We start from the raw sequence: 12,372 nt of genomic DNA, 5'->3' as shown, positions 1-12,372 counted from the left end.
CCCCTGATTTTCCAAGGAAAAGAGCCATTATCAAGTCTCAGCTCTCTTTTCTGTGCTGGGTTCTCTTAGGTGGCCTCAAGGCTCTCTGTGTGACCTGTTGGGAGTGCTCCAAAACCCATCATGGGAATAATCTCAACACCTTCCATGTCTCCCCACGTGCCTTCAAGGCTTTGCTGGATCCCCCTGGATTGGGGATTAGTTGGGTGGACAGTTTGCTGAGTGTGACTGAATCAAATCTGGGGGGAGCAGAGAGTCTTCTGTGTGAAACCTGTCAACTCCCACCTCCACATGCCCTGGCAGGGGAACCCAGGTCCCAGAGCTCCAGAGACTGGGCGCAGGTGGTTTTTTGGCCACCTGCTTACAGGTGGCCTCACAAACACATCACCCACCTTGGCATGGGAAAAATGAGTTGGTTTCTGCCAAGGCTTCTTCCCCAGAGCTGTGACTCTGCAGTGTCCCCTCCCCTGCTCCATGTGGAGGCAATCCCAGCAGGAACGTGCTGTAATTCCAGAGGCAGCAATGGATGAGCACTAACCATGTTTGAGTGCAAGGATTTTGCAGTGTCAGCAGTTTTTCCAACCAAAAAGCTTTTAGCTCTCGGGCACAAGTCAAGAGCCACTTAAATGCACAGCCATCAAGTTTGGGGAAAAAACCAACCACCACAACCAGGGAGTCAGGCTGTTTTCCCTCTTTTTTTTTTTTTTCCTTTGGATGAAATGCATTAATAAGTCTTAGCTGAGATAACTCCTAATTGAGGATTCAGTCAGGGCTGTGGCCTAAAATTAGCAGAGCAGGTCTGGGAGACAATGCAGCTCCAGCCTGTCAGAAGAAGCAATTCTTCACGTTCTCACGTGGAAAGAGGATTCGTGTCATTAAACCTCTTTATCCTCCCCCCCTCCCAAACACAGCCCTCCTGCCCCTGTCAGGAATCACCCAATCCATCCAGTCCCTGCTCTGATGCTGCTCCTGGGCTGTTTTTTCCAGGCTGTGCTGTCCTGGAGTTGGAGACACGCGGTCTGAGCGGGAGCTTTGGTTGACCTTGGCCCTCAAGGGGCACCTGGGCACCAATCCCTGTTTACACTGTCCCCTCCAGGGCTTGTCCAGTTCTTTCAGGTGTAAGTGTCACCTGGGAACCGCAGACAGGCCTGGGAAGGCTTTGGGATGCTCCATGGGAGTGTTCCCCCTGGAAAGTGGGGCTGGAGGGGGGGGTGGAATCCGGTACTTTGAAGGGTCCAGCAAAGCGTCCAACAGTCAAACCCTCATGGAAATTATCATGGAATGGTTTGGGTGGAAAGGGACCTTAAAGCTCATCCAGTCCCACCCCCTGCCATGGGCAGGGACACCTTCCACTAGCCCAGGTTGCTCCAAGCCCCATCCAACCTGGCCTTGGACACTTCCAGGGATCCAGGGGCAGCCACAGCTTCTCTGGGCAACCTGTACCAGGGCCTTCCCACCCTCACAGCCAAGAATTCCTTCCCAATATCCCATCTATCCCTGCCCTCTCTCAGTTTGAAGCCATTCCCCCTTGTCCTGTCCCCATCCCTTGTCCCCAGTCCCTTCCAGCTCTCCTGGAGCCCCTTTAGGCCCGGAAGGGGCTCTCAGGTCTCCCTGGAGCCTTCTCTTCTCCAGGTGAACCCCCCCAGCTCTCCAGCCTGGCTCCAGAGCAGAGGGGCTCCAGCCCTTGGAGCATCTCCGTGGCTCCTCTGACTTGCTCCATCAGCTCCACATCTTCCCTGTGCTGAGGATTCCAGAGCTGGAAGCAGCTCTGCAGGGGGGTCTCACAAGGGCAGAGCAGAGGGGCTGAATCAATTCCCTGTGGGCAAACAGCCCTCAGTGACTAAAGCTGTGAGAAAACCAGGGCTCCTGTGTCTGCAGGTGTTCTCCAACCCCAGGGATGAGGATATCCATCCACCTGAATTCCTTTTGGTTTCCTGGGAAGGCCGTTCGGAGTGGCTTTACCCCGGACCTCACTGGGGCTACGGAGTTAAAACCAACAACAGCTGCCATCCATTCAGCCCAAACCCATCTTATCTTGGCAGAAATGTGGATTTGGTGCCTCCCATGCTCCGTAACGTGTTTGTTTTCCCTCCAGTTCAAGGTGGATGGCGAGTGGTTCACCTGGATCGACTACGAGCGCTTCCAGGAGCTGGTGCGGGAGCGCGAGCGGAGTGGCGGCGCCAGGACCTTCACCGCGGCCGATTACACGGCCAGGACTCCTCCCTGGGCTCTCTTTGGGGCCAGGGAGCGGGGATTTGACCCCCTGGATGTCAGATTCCAGCGGAGGAGCAAGGCCCGGGACATCTCTGGCTGCTGAGCTTTGGGGCTCCATTTCCGGCCGACGCGGATTTCGGATCTTCCCGTCGACGTTACCCCGCGTTTGCTGTTGAGCGGGAGGGTCAAGCCTTGAGTTCACCCTTCCCTCCCGGTTTTAGGGCTTCCTGGATGAAAATATTTATAACATTCTCTCTCCCAAATCAGAAATGGTTCATGGCAGTGGTTTCTCAGCAGCCTGGTGGGGAGGCAGGGCCATGGTCGTGTTTGGAGTTGGATGTGGTTTGGAGTTGGATATGGAGCAGGAGCATTCCTTGGATTCCAGTGCCCTCTGTGAGGAAGCCTGGCACATCTGGCCCCAGCTTGGCAGCAAAACGTTCCACATCCACGAGGAAAAGTACCACAGGGATTTCAACCCCGAGCTTGTTGGATCAGGGCAGGTGGGACCTGGATCAAAGAACCTGATCCCTGCTGGGAATTATTTGGACTTAGTTCAGGTTTATGTATTTAATTCCTGTAAAAACCTCATCTCATCCAAGAAACTTGGGAATAGTGTGAGTAACAGCCCCCCTATTGATACCAGCTGTGACCTCTGATACCTCTCCAAGTATCTTCCAACTTCCTGGTTTTGGGAATGGATGTTTCTGAGCAGTGTTATCCCACTCCCAGCAGCCCTGAACAACGTGTACAATCCCTCAAAGCCCTGGCTGTGTGTGCCCAGTGCCCATGGGAGCTGGACATCAGAGATGGAACTCCCCCTCTCCCCTGGGAAGCTCCACAGCCTCACTGCTGCTCTGGATGGGGAGAACGGGGTGGAGAAGGAAACTGGACCCAGTCGAGGTCTCTGGAGTCAAGAAACCAACTCCTCTCCTTTGGAGAGGTGACATCCAGGCACAAGGTCAGGGGTTGCTCTGGGATACCCTGGGCACTCTGGAGGTGCTGGAGCCTGGCTGGAAAATGGCTTTTAAATAAGGAGGGAATTCCCTTTCCCTCTTTGCTGCATCCCCAAGGGTTGGAGGCTCTGTGTGCAAACCCCCTGGCACATTCCCGGGCCTTCAGTTCCCAGATGGCTGAACCAGGCAAAGCTCTGCCCCTTCCCAAGTGGCTCCCACCCCTCTTCCATGGCTCCCACCCGTGGGCAGCCCCTCCTCCCTCAGGGCTCCAGGTCCTCCCTGGTGCTGCTCCAGCCAAACCCTTCCTAGGAATGGATGGAACCAGCAGCAGGAACAGCTTTAATTCACACCCAGGGCTGGAGGTGGGACCACACCTCAATCCTGCTCAGGGGGGTTTGTTTCCCTGTGGAACTCCAGCAGCTTGGATCAAAGGTGCTCCCAGCACTCCCACCCTAAACCTTCTCATCCCATGGAGCTGTGGATGCTGAGAGTCCCTGGGATGGTGATTTTCTTTCTTTTTTAAAAGCAAGCCCGTTTCTTAGGCTGTAAAAAGTGTTTCTAAAGAAAAAAAGGGAATAAAAGTTCTTTTGCCTAGAGCGCCTTTGGTGTGTGGCTGCTGTGCAAGGCTTTGTGAGAGGGGATGGTAGATTGATTTTAAGGAGATCAAAAGCACAGATGTTGTGTAATATCTCTTTTCTTTATAGGACGTGGAGGGGAAGGGGGAGCATTGGTGTGTCTGTGGGTGAGGGATGCCCTTCCTGGGGCAGAAAATTTCAGAAAATCATAGAATCCCAGGATGGTTTGGGTTGGAAGATGCAGGATGCAGGAAATGAAATCTATTAAGTACAGTTTGCCTTCTGAGCTTCAGAAAAGATTAATAGACAGTAAAAATATAAAACAATGTGTGAGCCAGGCAACTGATGGAATTGTACAATCCTGGGATGGTTTGGGTTGGAAGGGACATTAAATCTCATCTCATTCCACCCCCTGCCATGGGCAGGGACACCTTCCACCAGCCCAGGGTGCTCCAAGCCCTGTCCAACCTGGCCTTGGACACTTCCAGGGATGGGGCAGCCACAGCTTCTCTGGGCACCCTGTGCCAGGGCCTCACCACCCTCCCAGGGAATGATTCTCCCTGATCCTCCCTGTGTCTCCATGTTCCCTCCATCTTCCTTGATCCTCCATGAGTCCTCACATTCCCTCAATCCTTTCCCATGTCCTCCCTGTTCTATTCTCCTTGGTTTTGCCTGTGTCCTTATGCTCCCTCCATCCTCTCCCTGTGTCCCCATGTTCCCTTCATCCTCCCTGCTCCTCCTCATGTCCTCACATTCCCTCCTTCTGTCTCCCACGTGCTCCCTCCATCCCTCTCCCGATCCTCCCTGTGTCCTCACACTCCCTCCATCCTCTCCCTGCTCCTCCCCACTGTTTCCCAGGGCTCAGAGGGACGAGTGTGACCTCCTGAGGTCAGTGCCCAGCATTCCCATGGGAATTGGCACCTGAGCTGTCCTAGAAGAACGGTGCTTTCCCTGCCCTGGTGCCAGGCAGGGTGGAACCAGGGCCACATCCCTCCTGCCTGTCTCTCCTGGGGGCCAGCTGGCACCTGCAGGCTGCTCCCAGAGCACTTTGGGCAGGATTCAGCCCTGCAGTTCCTCTGGAATTACCTCGAGCTCAGGGAAAATCTTCCAGCACAGACACCCCCCGTGATCCTCCTACACAGGGAGTTCCCAGATGGACAATTTCCATGTCCCCATCTCTGCTGTTCTGGGGACACACTAAACTGGAGCCCTGGTGGGGCTCTGCTGAGCTCTGGGATCATGCTCTGGATGTGCTGGGAATGGAGGGCTTTGTCCTCTTTCCAACACCTGGAATTGCTTCTGGCATTTAGAACAGGTTGGCTCTCACTCCTGGGGTTGGGGGGCGGGAGTGATGTCCATAGGGAAACTTCCTGGGAAACTTCCCAGGATGTACCTGGGAAAAAAGTGGTTTTGTTTCAATGAGGAGTTTTCTGTTCTGCCAAAGGTCAGGGAAGGATCCTGGATGGGAAGAACCTCTCCAGTGTCAGGGTTGCAGGATCAGCCCATCTTGTGATGCTCTGAATATATTTGGCTTAATAATTGGGGAATTCCAACCCATTTTCCGTAGGTTTCCATCTGGATCACAGTCATCCTTCAGTTTATGGTGCTGCTGGGGGGTAGGGGGTCCCCATCCCCCTTCCTGCCCCCAGTGCTGCCCAGGAGATTCCCAAAAAACTCTCCCCCTTCTGTTTGGGGGTTTTACCCAAAGCCAGGGCACAACGTTTGTCCTGGTGCCACTTCCAGCAAAGTGGGACCTGTTGCTTCAATACCCGACCTGGAGCCTCGGGAAGTTCCATCCTAAGGGCAAAACGGACCAAAATTGGTTTAACCCCTTAAAAACAGGGAGAACTGGAGGAGTCCTGTGCCCAAATTCCTGTGCCTGCTCCAGCTCCTCCTTCCCTGGCACAGCCTGGATCCCTCCGTGCTGCTCCTGCTGCTGCTGTTCCCTGACTCAGGGCTGAGTCATTCGGGGTGGGGGGTGCGTTTCGCTTTGGAACGAAGATAAATAGATTTGTTTCCCAAAAATCTCCAGCAGGAAAACATTCCCCACCCCCCCCGAACAGAACCGTCATCCATCAGCTTTGTCTTCAGCTGGCTCGGCTCCTGAATCATTGATGATGTTACAGCCGCTGCTGTGCCCCGAGGGGGGGAGGAAAAAGATCTGGGAATTAACGGGAGGAAGGGCATCGTTCTCACTTCATCAAGCGCAGGCTGAGCTGAGCCGGGGGTTGGCAGAGAGGGGACTGAGCCAGCCCTGAGAACTTGTGCTGCTCCAGAGCTCCCCGTGGGGAAAGGGAGGCGGTTAATCCCGGGGGAATATTCCTAAGGAAGCCCCTGAGTTTTCCTGGGGGGGGAGCTCAGCAGTTCGTTCCCCCCTCCTCTGTGTCCTCCCTTCCCGCAGCTGGAGGGGGCAGGAGCTCCTGGGGGTCATTTCCAGCAGTGATGGGGCATTTTAGGAGGAGGAGGAGGGACCCCCAGCCAGGCTGAACCTTCACCCCTAAAATCCACGGGGCAGCAGCACGATTGGAGCCAATGGAACATGGAGTGGGGGTGGGTTTATGGCTGTCCCCAAGGCCCCATCCCTGGTGCCAACCCCCCCTCCCACTGTGGGGCACAAGCCCCCGTGGCCACATCCTGCACCTTCCCAGAGCAGGGCCACCATCCCTGGTGCTTGGACAAATGCCAGCCTCTCCCTCATCCCAAAGCCTTCCTCTGTCATCACTTGGAAAGACTGAGGAAGATGAGCTTTAAGGTCCCTTCCAACCCAGGGCATTCCATGATTCCCTGGGGGTGGTTTCTGCTTCAACGATGCATTTCCCCCTTCTCCCATTTCCAGGTGGGCTCAAATCCCTTGGGAGCTGCTGGGATGGGTTGGTGCCTCTCCTGGGCTGCCCCAGCCATTGCACAGGGACTGGTGGCATCTTTGAGATTCAAATCTCTTAAGCCAAAAAAACCTTTCTCGGGACAGATCAAAACTGATGAGAAGGTTTGCAAGAAAATACTCCAGCCAAAAAAAAAAAAAAAAAAAAAAAAACCACACTCGAAAACCTTGAAAAAATTCAGAATTCAGCAATTCTTTGGGAAAAAGCTGCCCCATCTCCTCCAGGCTTTTCCCATCCCCGGGATTTTTTTTCGGGATGCTGATAACAACACATTCCTCACCTCTGGGGCAGCCTCTGGGAGCTCAAGGCGCTCTGAGGCTCATCCTCTTTGCCGGGGGCTCAGATCAGATCAGATCAGCCGCTTAAACCATCTCAGCGCTAAACACGCGTTGTTTGCCAAACCCAGGGAAAGCATCAGGGACGGGAATAATGAGCTGTTAAACGAGCAGCCCGCGCTGCCTTTCCCCGTCCAATCATCCACAGCCCCCCCCAGGTGTCTTTGGCAAGCGGGAATTTCTCCCCTGGATGGGACTGGGGGAGGGTGGGAGGATGGAACCTCCCTGGAGGTTGGTTCCCCCATAACCGAGAAAAGGGAAGTTTTGCAGGGAAATGGGGTTTGGGGCAGGTTTTGCTGGTGGTGTGTCCTGACCATGAGGCTCCATAAAACCCCTCACTGCCAGAAGGACATCGAGGGGCTGGAGCATGTCCAGGGAAAGGAACGGAGCTGGGGAAGGGCTGGAGCAGCAGGAGCAGCTGAGGGAGCTGGGGGGGCTCAGCCTGGAGAAAAGGAGGCTCAGGGGGGACCTTCTCACTCTTTACAACTCCCTGGAATGAGGGTGGAGTGATATTCCAGTAACCAAGTGTCTCAAACTGATGATTGTCTATAACTTGAACCCTGTAAAACCTAAACAAGCTCTGTACAACCAACTGTGCCTTTCTGAAGTGGTCCTGGGTATTTAGTTATTTATTTTAAACCCGGGTTTACATGTTATTTTTATAATCTCTTCAGAGTGGGAAGGAGATTCTCTGTGTGTACTGACAGCCTTTCCTGGGCCCCTGATCCAGCCTGGGATGTGCTGAGCTGCCTTTGGAGAGGCTCTGCCAGCAGGAGCCAGGAGTGATGGGGCTGCAGCTGCTGCAGGGGGTTCATTTGGAGCTCACTCTTGTTGCAAGGGGATGGGCAGTGTTTGTGTTCCAGATCCCAGATGGATCAAAGCCGTTCCTTATCCCACTTCCCTGGCTCACCTGCAGCAGATATTCCTCACTGCTGTGTTTCTCCTCCTCCCCTTTTTCTCTCTGCTCCTCCCAAGATTAAAGGGAGAACACAGGGAACACCAGAGCCCTTTGAAGGAGGGTTGTAAAGCTCTGATCTCCTCAGAGGCCCTGTTTGATGGCAATGATGCTGGGCAGGTTTTCCTCACTGGGCTCCTCCAGGCTGTGGGTGGGATGTTGCTGGGGCAGGGGGGGCAGAGGGTCCTGGGCCAGGGCAAGGTGTTAACCCACAACTGGCACCAAACCTCCCTAAATCCCTCAAGAGGGAGGTGGAACAAGATGCTCTTTAAGGTCTTCAGGGACTCGAAACCATTCTGGGATTCTGTGGAATGACTGCTGTGACTCTTGGGTCCTGTGCAGGGACAGGGGTTGGACTCAATTCCTGTGGGCCCAGCTCAGCAGTTCTGGGATCCTGTGGGACTTGGGAGCCTTGTCTCTGCAGGAGAGCTGGGTGTCAGGGCTGGGAGCTCTGGGAATGCTGGGCAGGTGATGCTCTGGGGTCCCACCACCCTGGAGCCAGCAGGGAAAGGTGCTGGCCCTGGTTGCTGCTCATCCCGGTCCTGCTGCCACCGAGGCCACCCCGATGCAGGAGGAGGGAAGGGGCTCTGCAGGGCTCACCTCTGGCACTGTGGTGGCTTTGGGGACAATCCCCTGGGCCCTCCTAGCCCCACAGAGCACTCCCCAAGTGGTCCTGGGGCTGGCCCTGGCCCGGAGGTGCCGCAGCTGAAACCTCGGAGACCTGTCCTGGGTGACCCCACGTGTTCACCACCATCACACCCCCCAGGAACTCCTGGGAACACCCATTGCTGTCACCACTGTGCCCTCAGTGGTGTCACAAACAGCCCCAGGGCTGTAAGTGTTTTTCTCATTCTATTAACAACTTTGCAGACCAAGATCCTAAATTTTGCCCAGGTTCTCAGGAACATTGGCACAGTCGCTCCACGTAGGAAACACATTTCAGCTCACCTAAACTGAGATTAGCTCAGCTGGTGCTAACAAAGCCAAGGTTGTGGTGTTGATCCCTGTAAGGGCCATTCTCTTAAGAGCTGGACTTGCTGGTCTTTGTGGGTCCCTTCCAACACAGAATATTCTGAGAGGCTTCTTCCTTTGCATATTTGTGCTGAAATCACTTTAGAGCTGAGTAGTGCTGAGTAAACTCAGAAAGATTCATAGAAAAATCAGAGTCCGGGACAGAAAACGAGACTAAAATTGTTTAGATGTTCGATATTATTTGATAGGAAGGGTATTTAATATTTTCTAGGCTGTTTTCTAGGCTTTGAGGGGGTTTGATGTGTCATATCTCCCATCTGAAGCCTTGCAAGTGACCCCCTCATGGCCCTGCTGGGTGGGTTTGTGGCCCTTGATCTCTGTGTTTCTCTGTGCCAGGAGGTCCTGGTGGCCAAACCCTCCTGGTGGATCTTTTCTCCAAGATCTTTAGATTGTTATCCAAAAATCAAACTTTCCCCAAGGCTTTCTGTATTTAATCAGCAAATATCATCCAATTATAAGGGGATCAAGTAATTATGTCTCCCTCAGCAAACCTACTTCTCTTTTTTTTCCCCCCCCCCAGGGGGAGGAGAGCTCTTCCCTCAGGATTATGTGATTAAACAGAGGTTTAAAGAGAAATCTTGCTTTGTTGCTTAAAGAGCTTAATTTGAAATCCTCTCAGAAGTGAACTGAGCTTTGCAAAGGCTGAGGGAAGGACTGGGAGCTCAGCCCCTGCCCGGGCTCCCACTGGGTTGTGCCCTCCATGCCTGGAAGTGGGATCAGCCCTTGGCCAGGGGCTTGGAGCAGTCCTGGAGTCCTTCATTCTGGCTGCTCAGCCCTGGTTTTCCCCTGAGATGTGCTCTGGGCCAGCTGGATGGTCCCCCCTGCTCCAGTGGGACGTCAAGGCTCAGGTGGAACCCGACGGTCACCTTGGGATGAGCCTGAACACCTGAGACCCACTGAAACAGTGGGATTTGCCACTGGATGTGGCCAGATCGCCTCTCAGGGCACCTCACTCGTGTCTCTCCTCGCTCTGGGGAAGGTCCATCACTCCCAAAAGGTCTCCAGTGGTGGTTTGGCCTCAGATCCAACCGCACCCATGGTTTTCCCTGCTCCAGCTCCACAGCTCCTGCTGGCCCTGCTTTGGTGGCACAACAAACATCCCACAACCTGAAGAAAGGCTGAAAACCATGTGCCAGGTGTGTGTCCCTGCTTACAGTTCTGTTTTCCCACTCTCCAAGGCACAGGAGTCATGGATGTGCTTGGGGAAGGTCTCTGAGCTCCCGGCCAGCAGAGGAGCAGCTTGGGAAGGATCAGTTCATTGATTCCTTCAGTCCAGGCAAAAAGCACCCGAGGAGCTGTTTTGTCTCCTCAGAAATAGTTTGCCATGCTCTGCTTTTATATTTTTCTGTGCATTTACGGCCCAGTGGAGAAATTCTGGCCATGTGTTTGTTGGCAGCAGGGAGAACTCTGGGGAACAGCTCCCAGCCCAGTCCCTGGGGCCTGGGGAAAGGAGGTGGAGGTGGCTCTACCTCCTTCTTCCTCCCAACCAGAGGCCAAATCCCCAGCTGGGAGCTCTCCTGGGGTGATGTCTCAGGAGCTTTCACCTATTTAAGCAGTGTCAGAAGCAGAGCTGGGACATTCCCAGGCTGCTGGCACTGAGAGAAACCTGAGAGGCTTCCCCAAGGTACCAGGAAATCCTTCCCAAGCTTTTCCTCCCATGCTTATCTTTCAGTTTGGTCACCCAAGACTGTCATTTTTGCTCTGACAACAGCACATTTTGGGGGGTTTGAAGCAGTTTCCTGAGGTGTTGAGCTCTAACTGGCAACTGGAGCGGGTACCACCAAAGGGAAACTTGGGATTTCTGGCAAATCTGGCTTGGAATGGGAACACAGGGAAAGGGGGAGAGGAGAGGAGGGACTGAGTTATCCCAGAGCTGTGCCCACACTTTGGTTGATCCCTGCTGAGAACTGGAGAACATGGAATCCCAGGATGGTTTGGGTTGGAAGGGACCTTAAAGGACCATGGGCAGGGACATCTCCCACTAGCCCAGGTTGCTCCAAGCCCTGTCCATCCTGGCCTGGAATGTTTCCAGGGATGTGGTGTGTTAATGCCAGAGGACACTGATATCCCTCTGGATAGCCCAGGGCCAGGCTCTGGTCGTTAAAATTCCGTGAGATCTTGGGTGAAAGGTGTGTTTTGAGGCTGCTCTCCTTCCCCCCTGCTCTTCCCAGGAAAACTCCAGGCTACTGTAGAGCTGGGAAAAAAGTGCTGTGTGAGTGCAAATCAGGGCAAGGCAGAGGGAGAGAAGGAATTCAAGGAGATCTTGCATCTCCCAGAAGCTCTGCCTTAAAGAAGGCAGGAGGTTGGGATGAATGATGCATAGGATAACAAGCCTGGGGATGGAGGGAGGGAAAAGAAGGGCTGGGAAAATATCAGAGACAGGGGGAAGAGCCAGAAAAGCAGGGGTGTCATCTATCAGGGCAGGTTTCATGTTTACAAGGGAAAAAAATGTAAATAAATCCACGAAAACCTTGGGGCAAAAATTCAAATGAGCCTCAGGGAACCTCTTGGAGGGTGGGGGGGGGTGAGGGGGTGATAAAATGGGTTGAAAAGTGTCATTTGCAGTTGTTTTGCATAAACCAGAGTGAGCAACAGCCTTGAGAGCCCTGCAGTAACAGGTCCCTCCAGCCAGGCCAGCAGTGGATGGAACTGCTTTAAATGGGCTCTTTTGGGCTCTGGGGGTGGGAAGGGAGAGGGAAAACAAAGGGAACTGGGAGCCCTCAGGGGCCTGAAAATTGTTAAATTGAAAATGCTTAATCTCATCAGTGTTAATGATCTAAATATGTATGTGTGTGTGTGCATATACCGTGTGAAGAGTGCAGGAGGAAGGGCCCAGGGAGGGCTCCCAAAGTCCTGAAAGTCTCCTAAAATCCTTAAATCTCCTTAAAGACCACGGACAAGGAGGCTGCAGTGGGACACGGGTGGGAACAGACCCCGGGTTTGGGAGGCAGAGCAGTGCCTGACAATAAGGGTCTGAAAATAAGAGAGAAGAGGGAGCAGGGGCTGGGGGTGATCAGGTACTGGTCCCCCCAAGAGCTGGAGTGGCTTTTGGCTGGTTTTGCTCTGCAGTGATGGACTCGGAGTGTCTGGGCTGATAAAAGCTGAGCCTGAGGGAAGGTGAGGCTGTTAGAGGGGTCTCAGTGCCCTGGAAGGAGCTGATGGCTGAGGAGAAGGAGGAGGGGCAGGGACTGTCCTTCCCCAGGACACAGGGCTGGTGTCCTTGCAGGGATGTCTGGAGATGGGGCTGTAAATCTGGAGTGCACTGCAAGGACAAGGAGCTGCAGGAGATTCATCACATCTCTTACTATCCCAGGATGTGCTGAGCTGGGAGGGACCCCCAAGGATCATCAGTCCAACCCTCAGCCCTGCACAGGCCCAGCCCCAAGAGTCACCCCCTGTGCCCCAGAGGATCAGCCAAACCCTCCCTGA

At 54.0% G+C, this 12,372-nt stretch overlaps 1 protein-coding gene across 1 annotated transcript in view; it reads left to right on the top strand.

Moving 5' to 3' along the window:
• The window catches only part of LOC116796783 (S-adenosyl-L-methionine-dependent tRNA 4-demethylwyosine synthase TYW1-like), a 101,997-nt gene extending 98,269 nt beyond the window's left edge, over positions 1–3,728 (top strand). Inside the window, 1 exon segment of the mRNA XM_032707686.1 lies at positions 2,093–3,728. Within this exon segment, the coding sequence (XP_032563577.1) occupies positions 2,093–2,314 (222 nt within the window). The 3' untranslated portion in view covers positions 2,315–3,728.
• Positions 3,729–12,372: the final 8,644 nt, after the last annotated feature.

Source organism: Chiroxiphia lanceolata, chromosome 20 (assembly GCF_009829145.1).
Source record: "Chiroxiphia lanceolata isolate bChiLan1 chromosome 20, bChiLan1.pri, whole genome shotgun sequence".
In the NCBI taxonomy this organism is placed as follows: Eukaryota; Metazoa; Chordata; class Aves; order Passeriformes; family Pipridae; genus Chiroxiphia; species Chiroxiphia lanceolata.
Note: the sequence above shows the minus strand (reverse complement) of the source record. Positions and strands in the feature narration are given on the sequence as shown.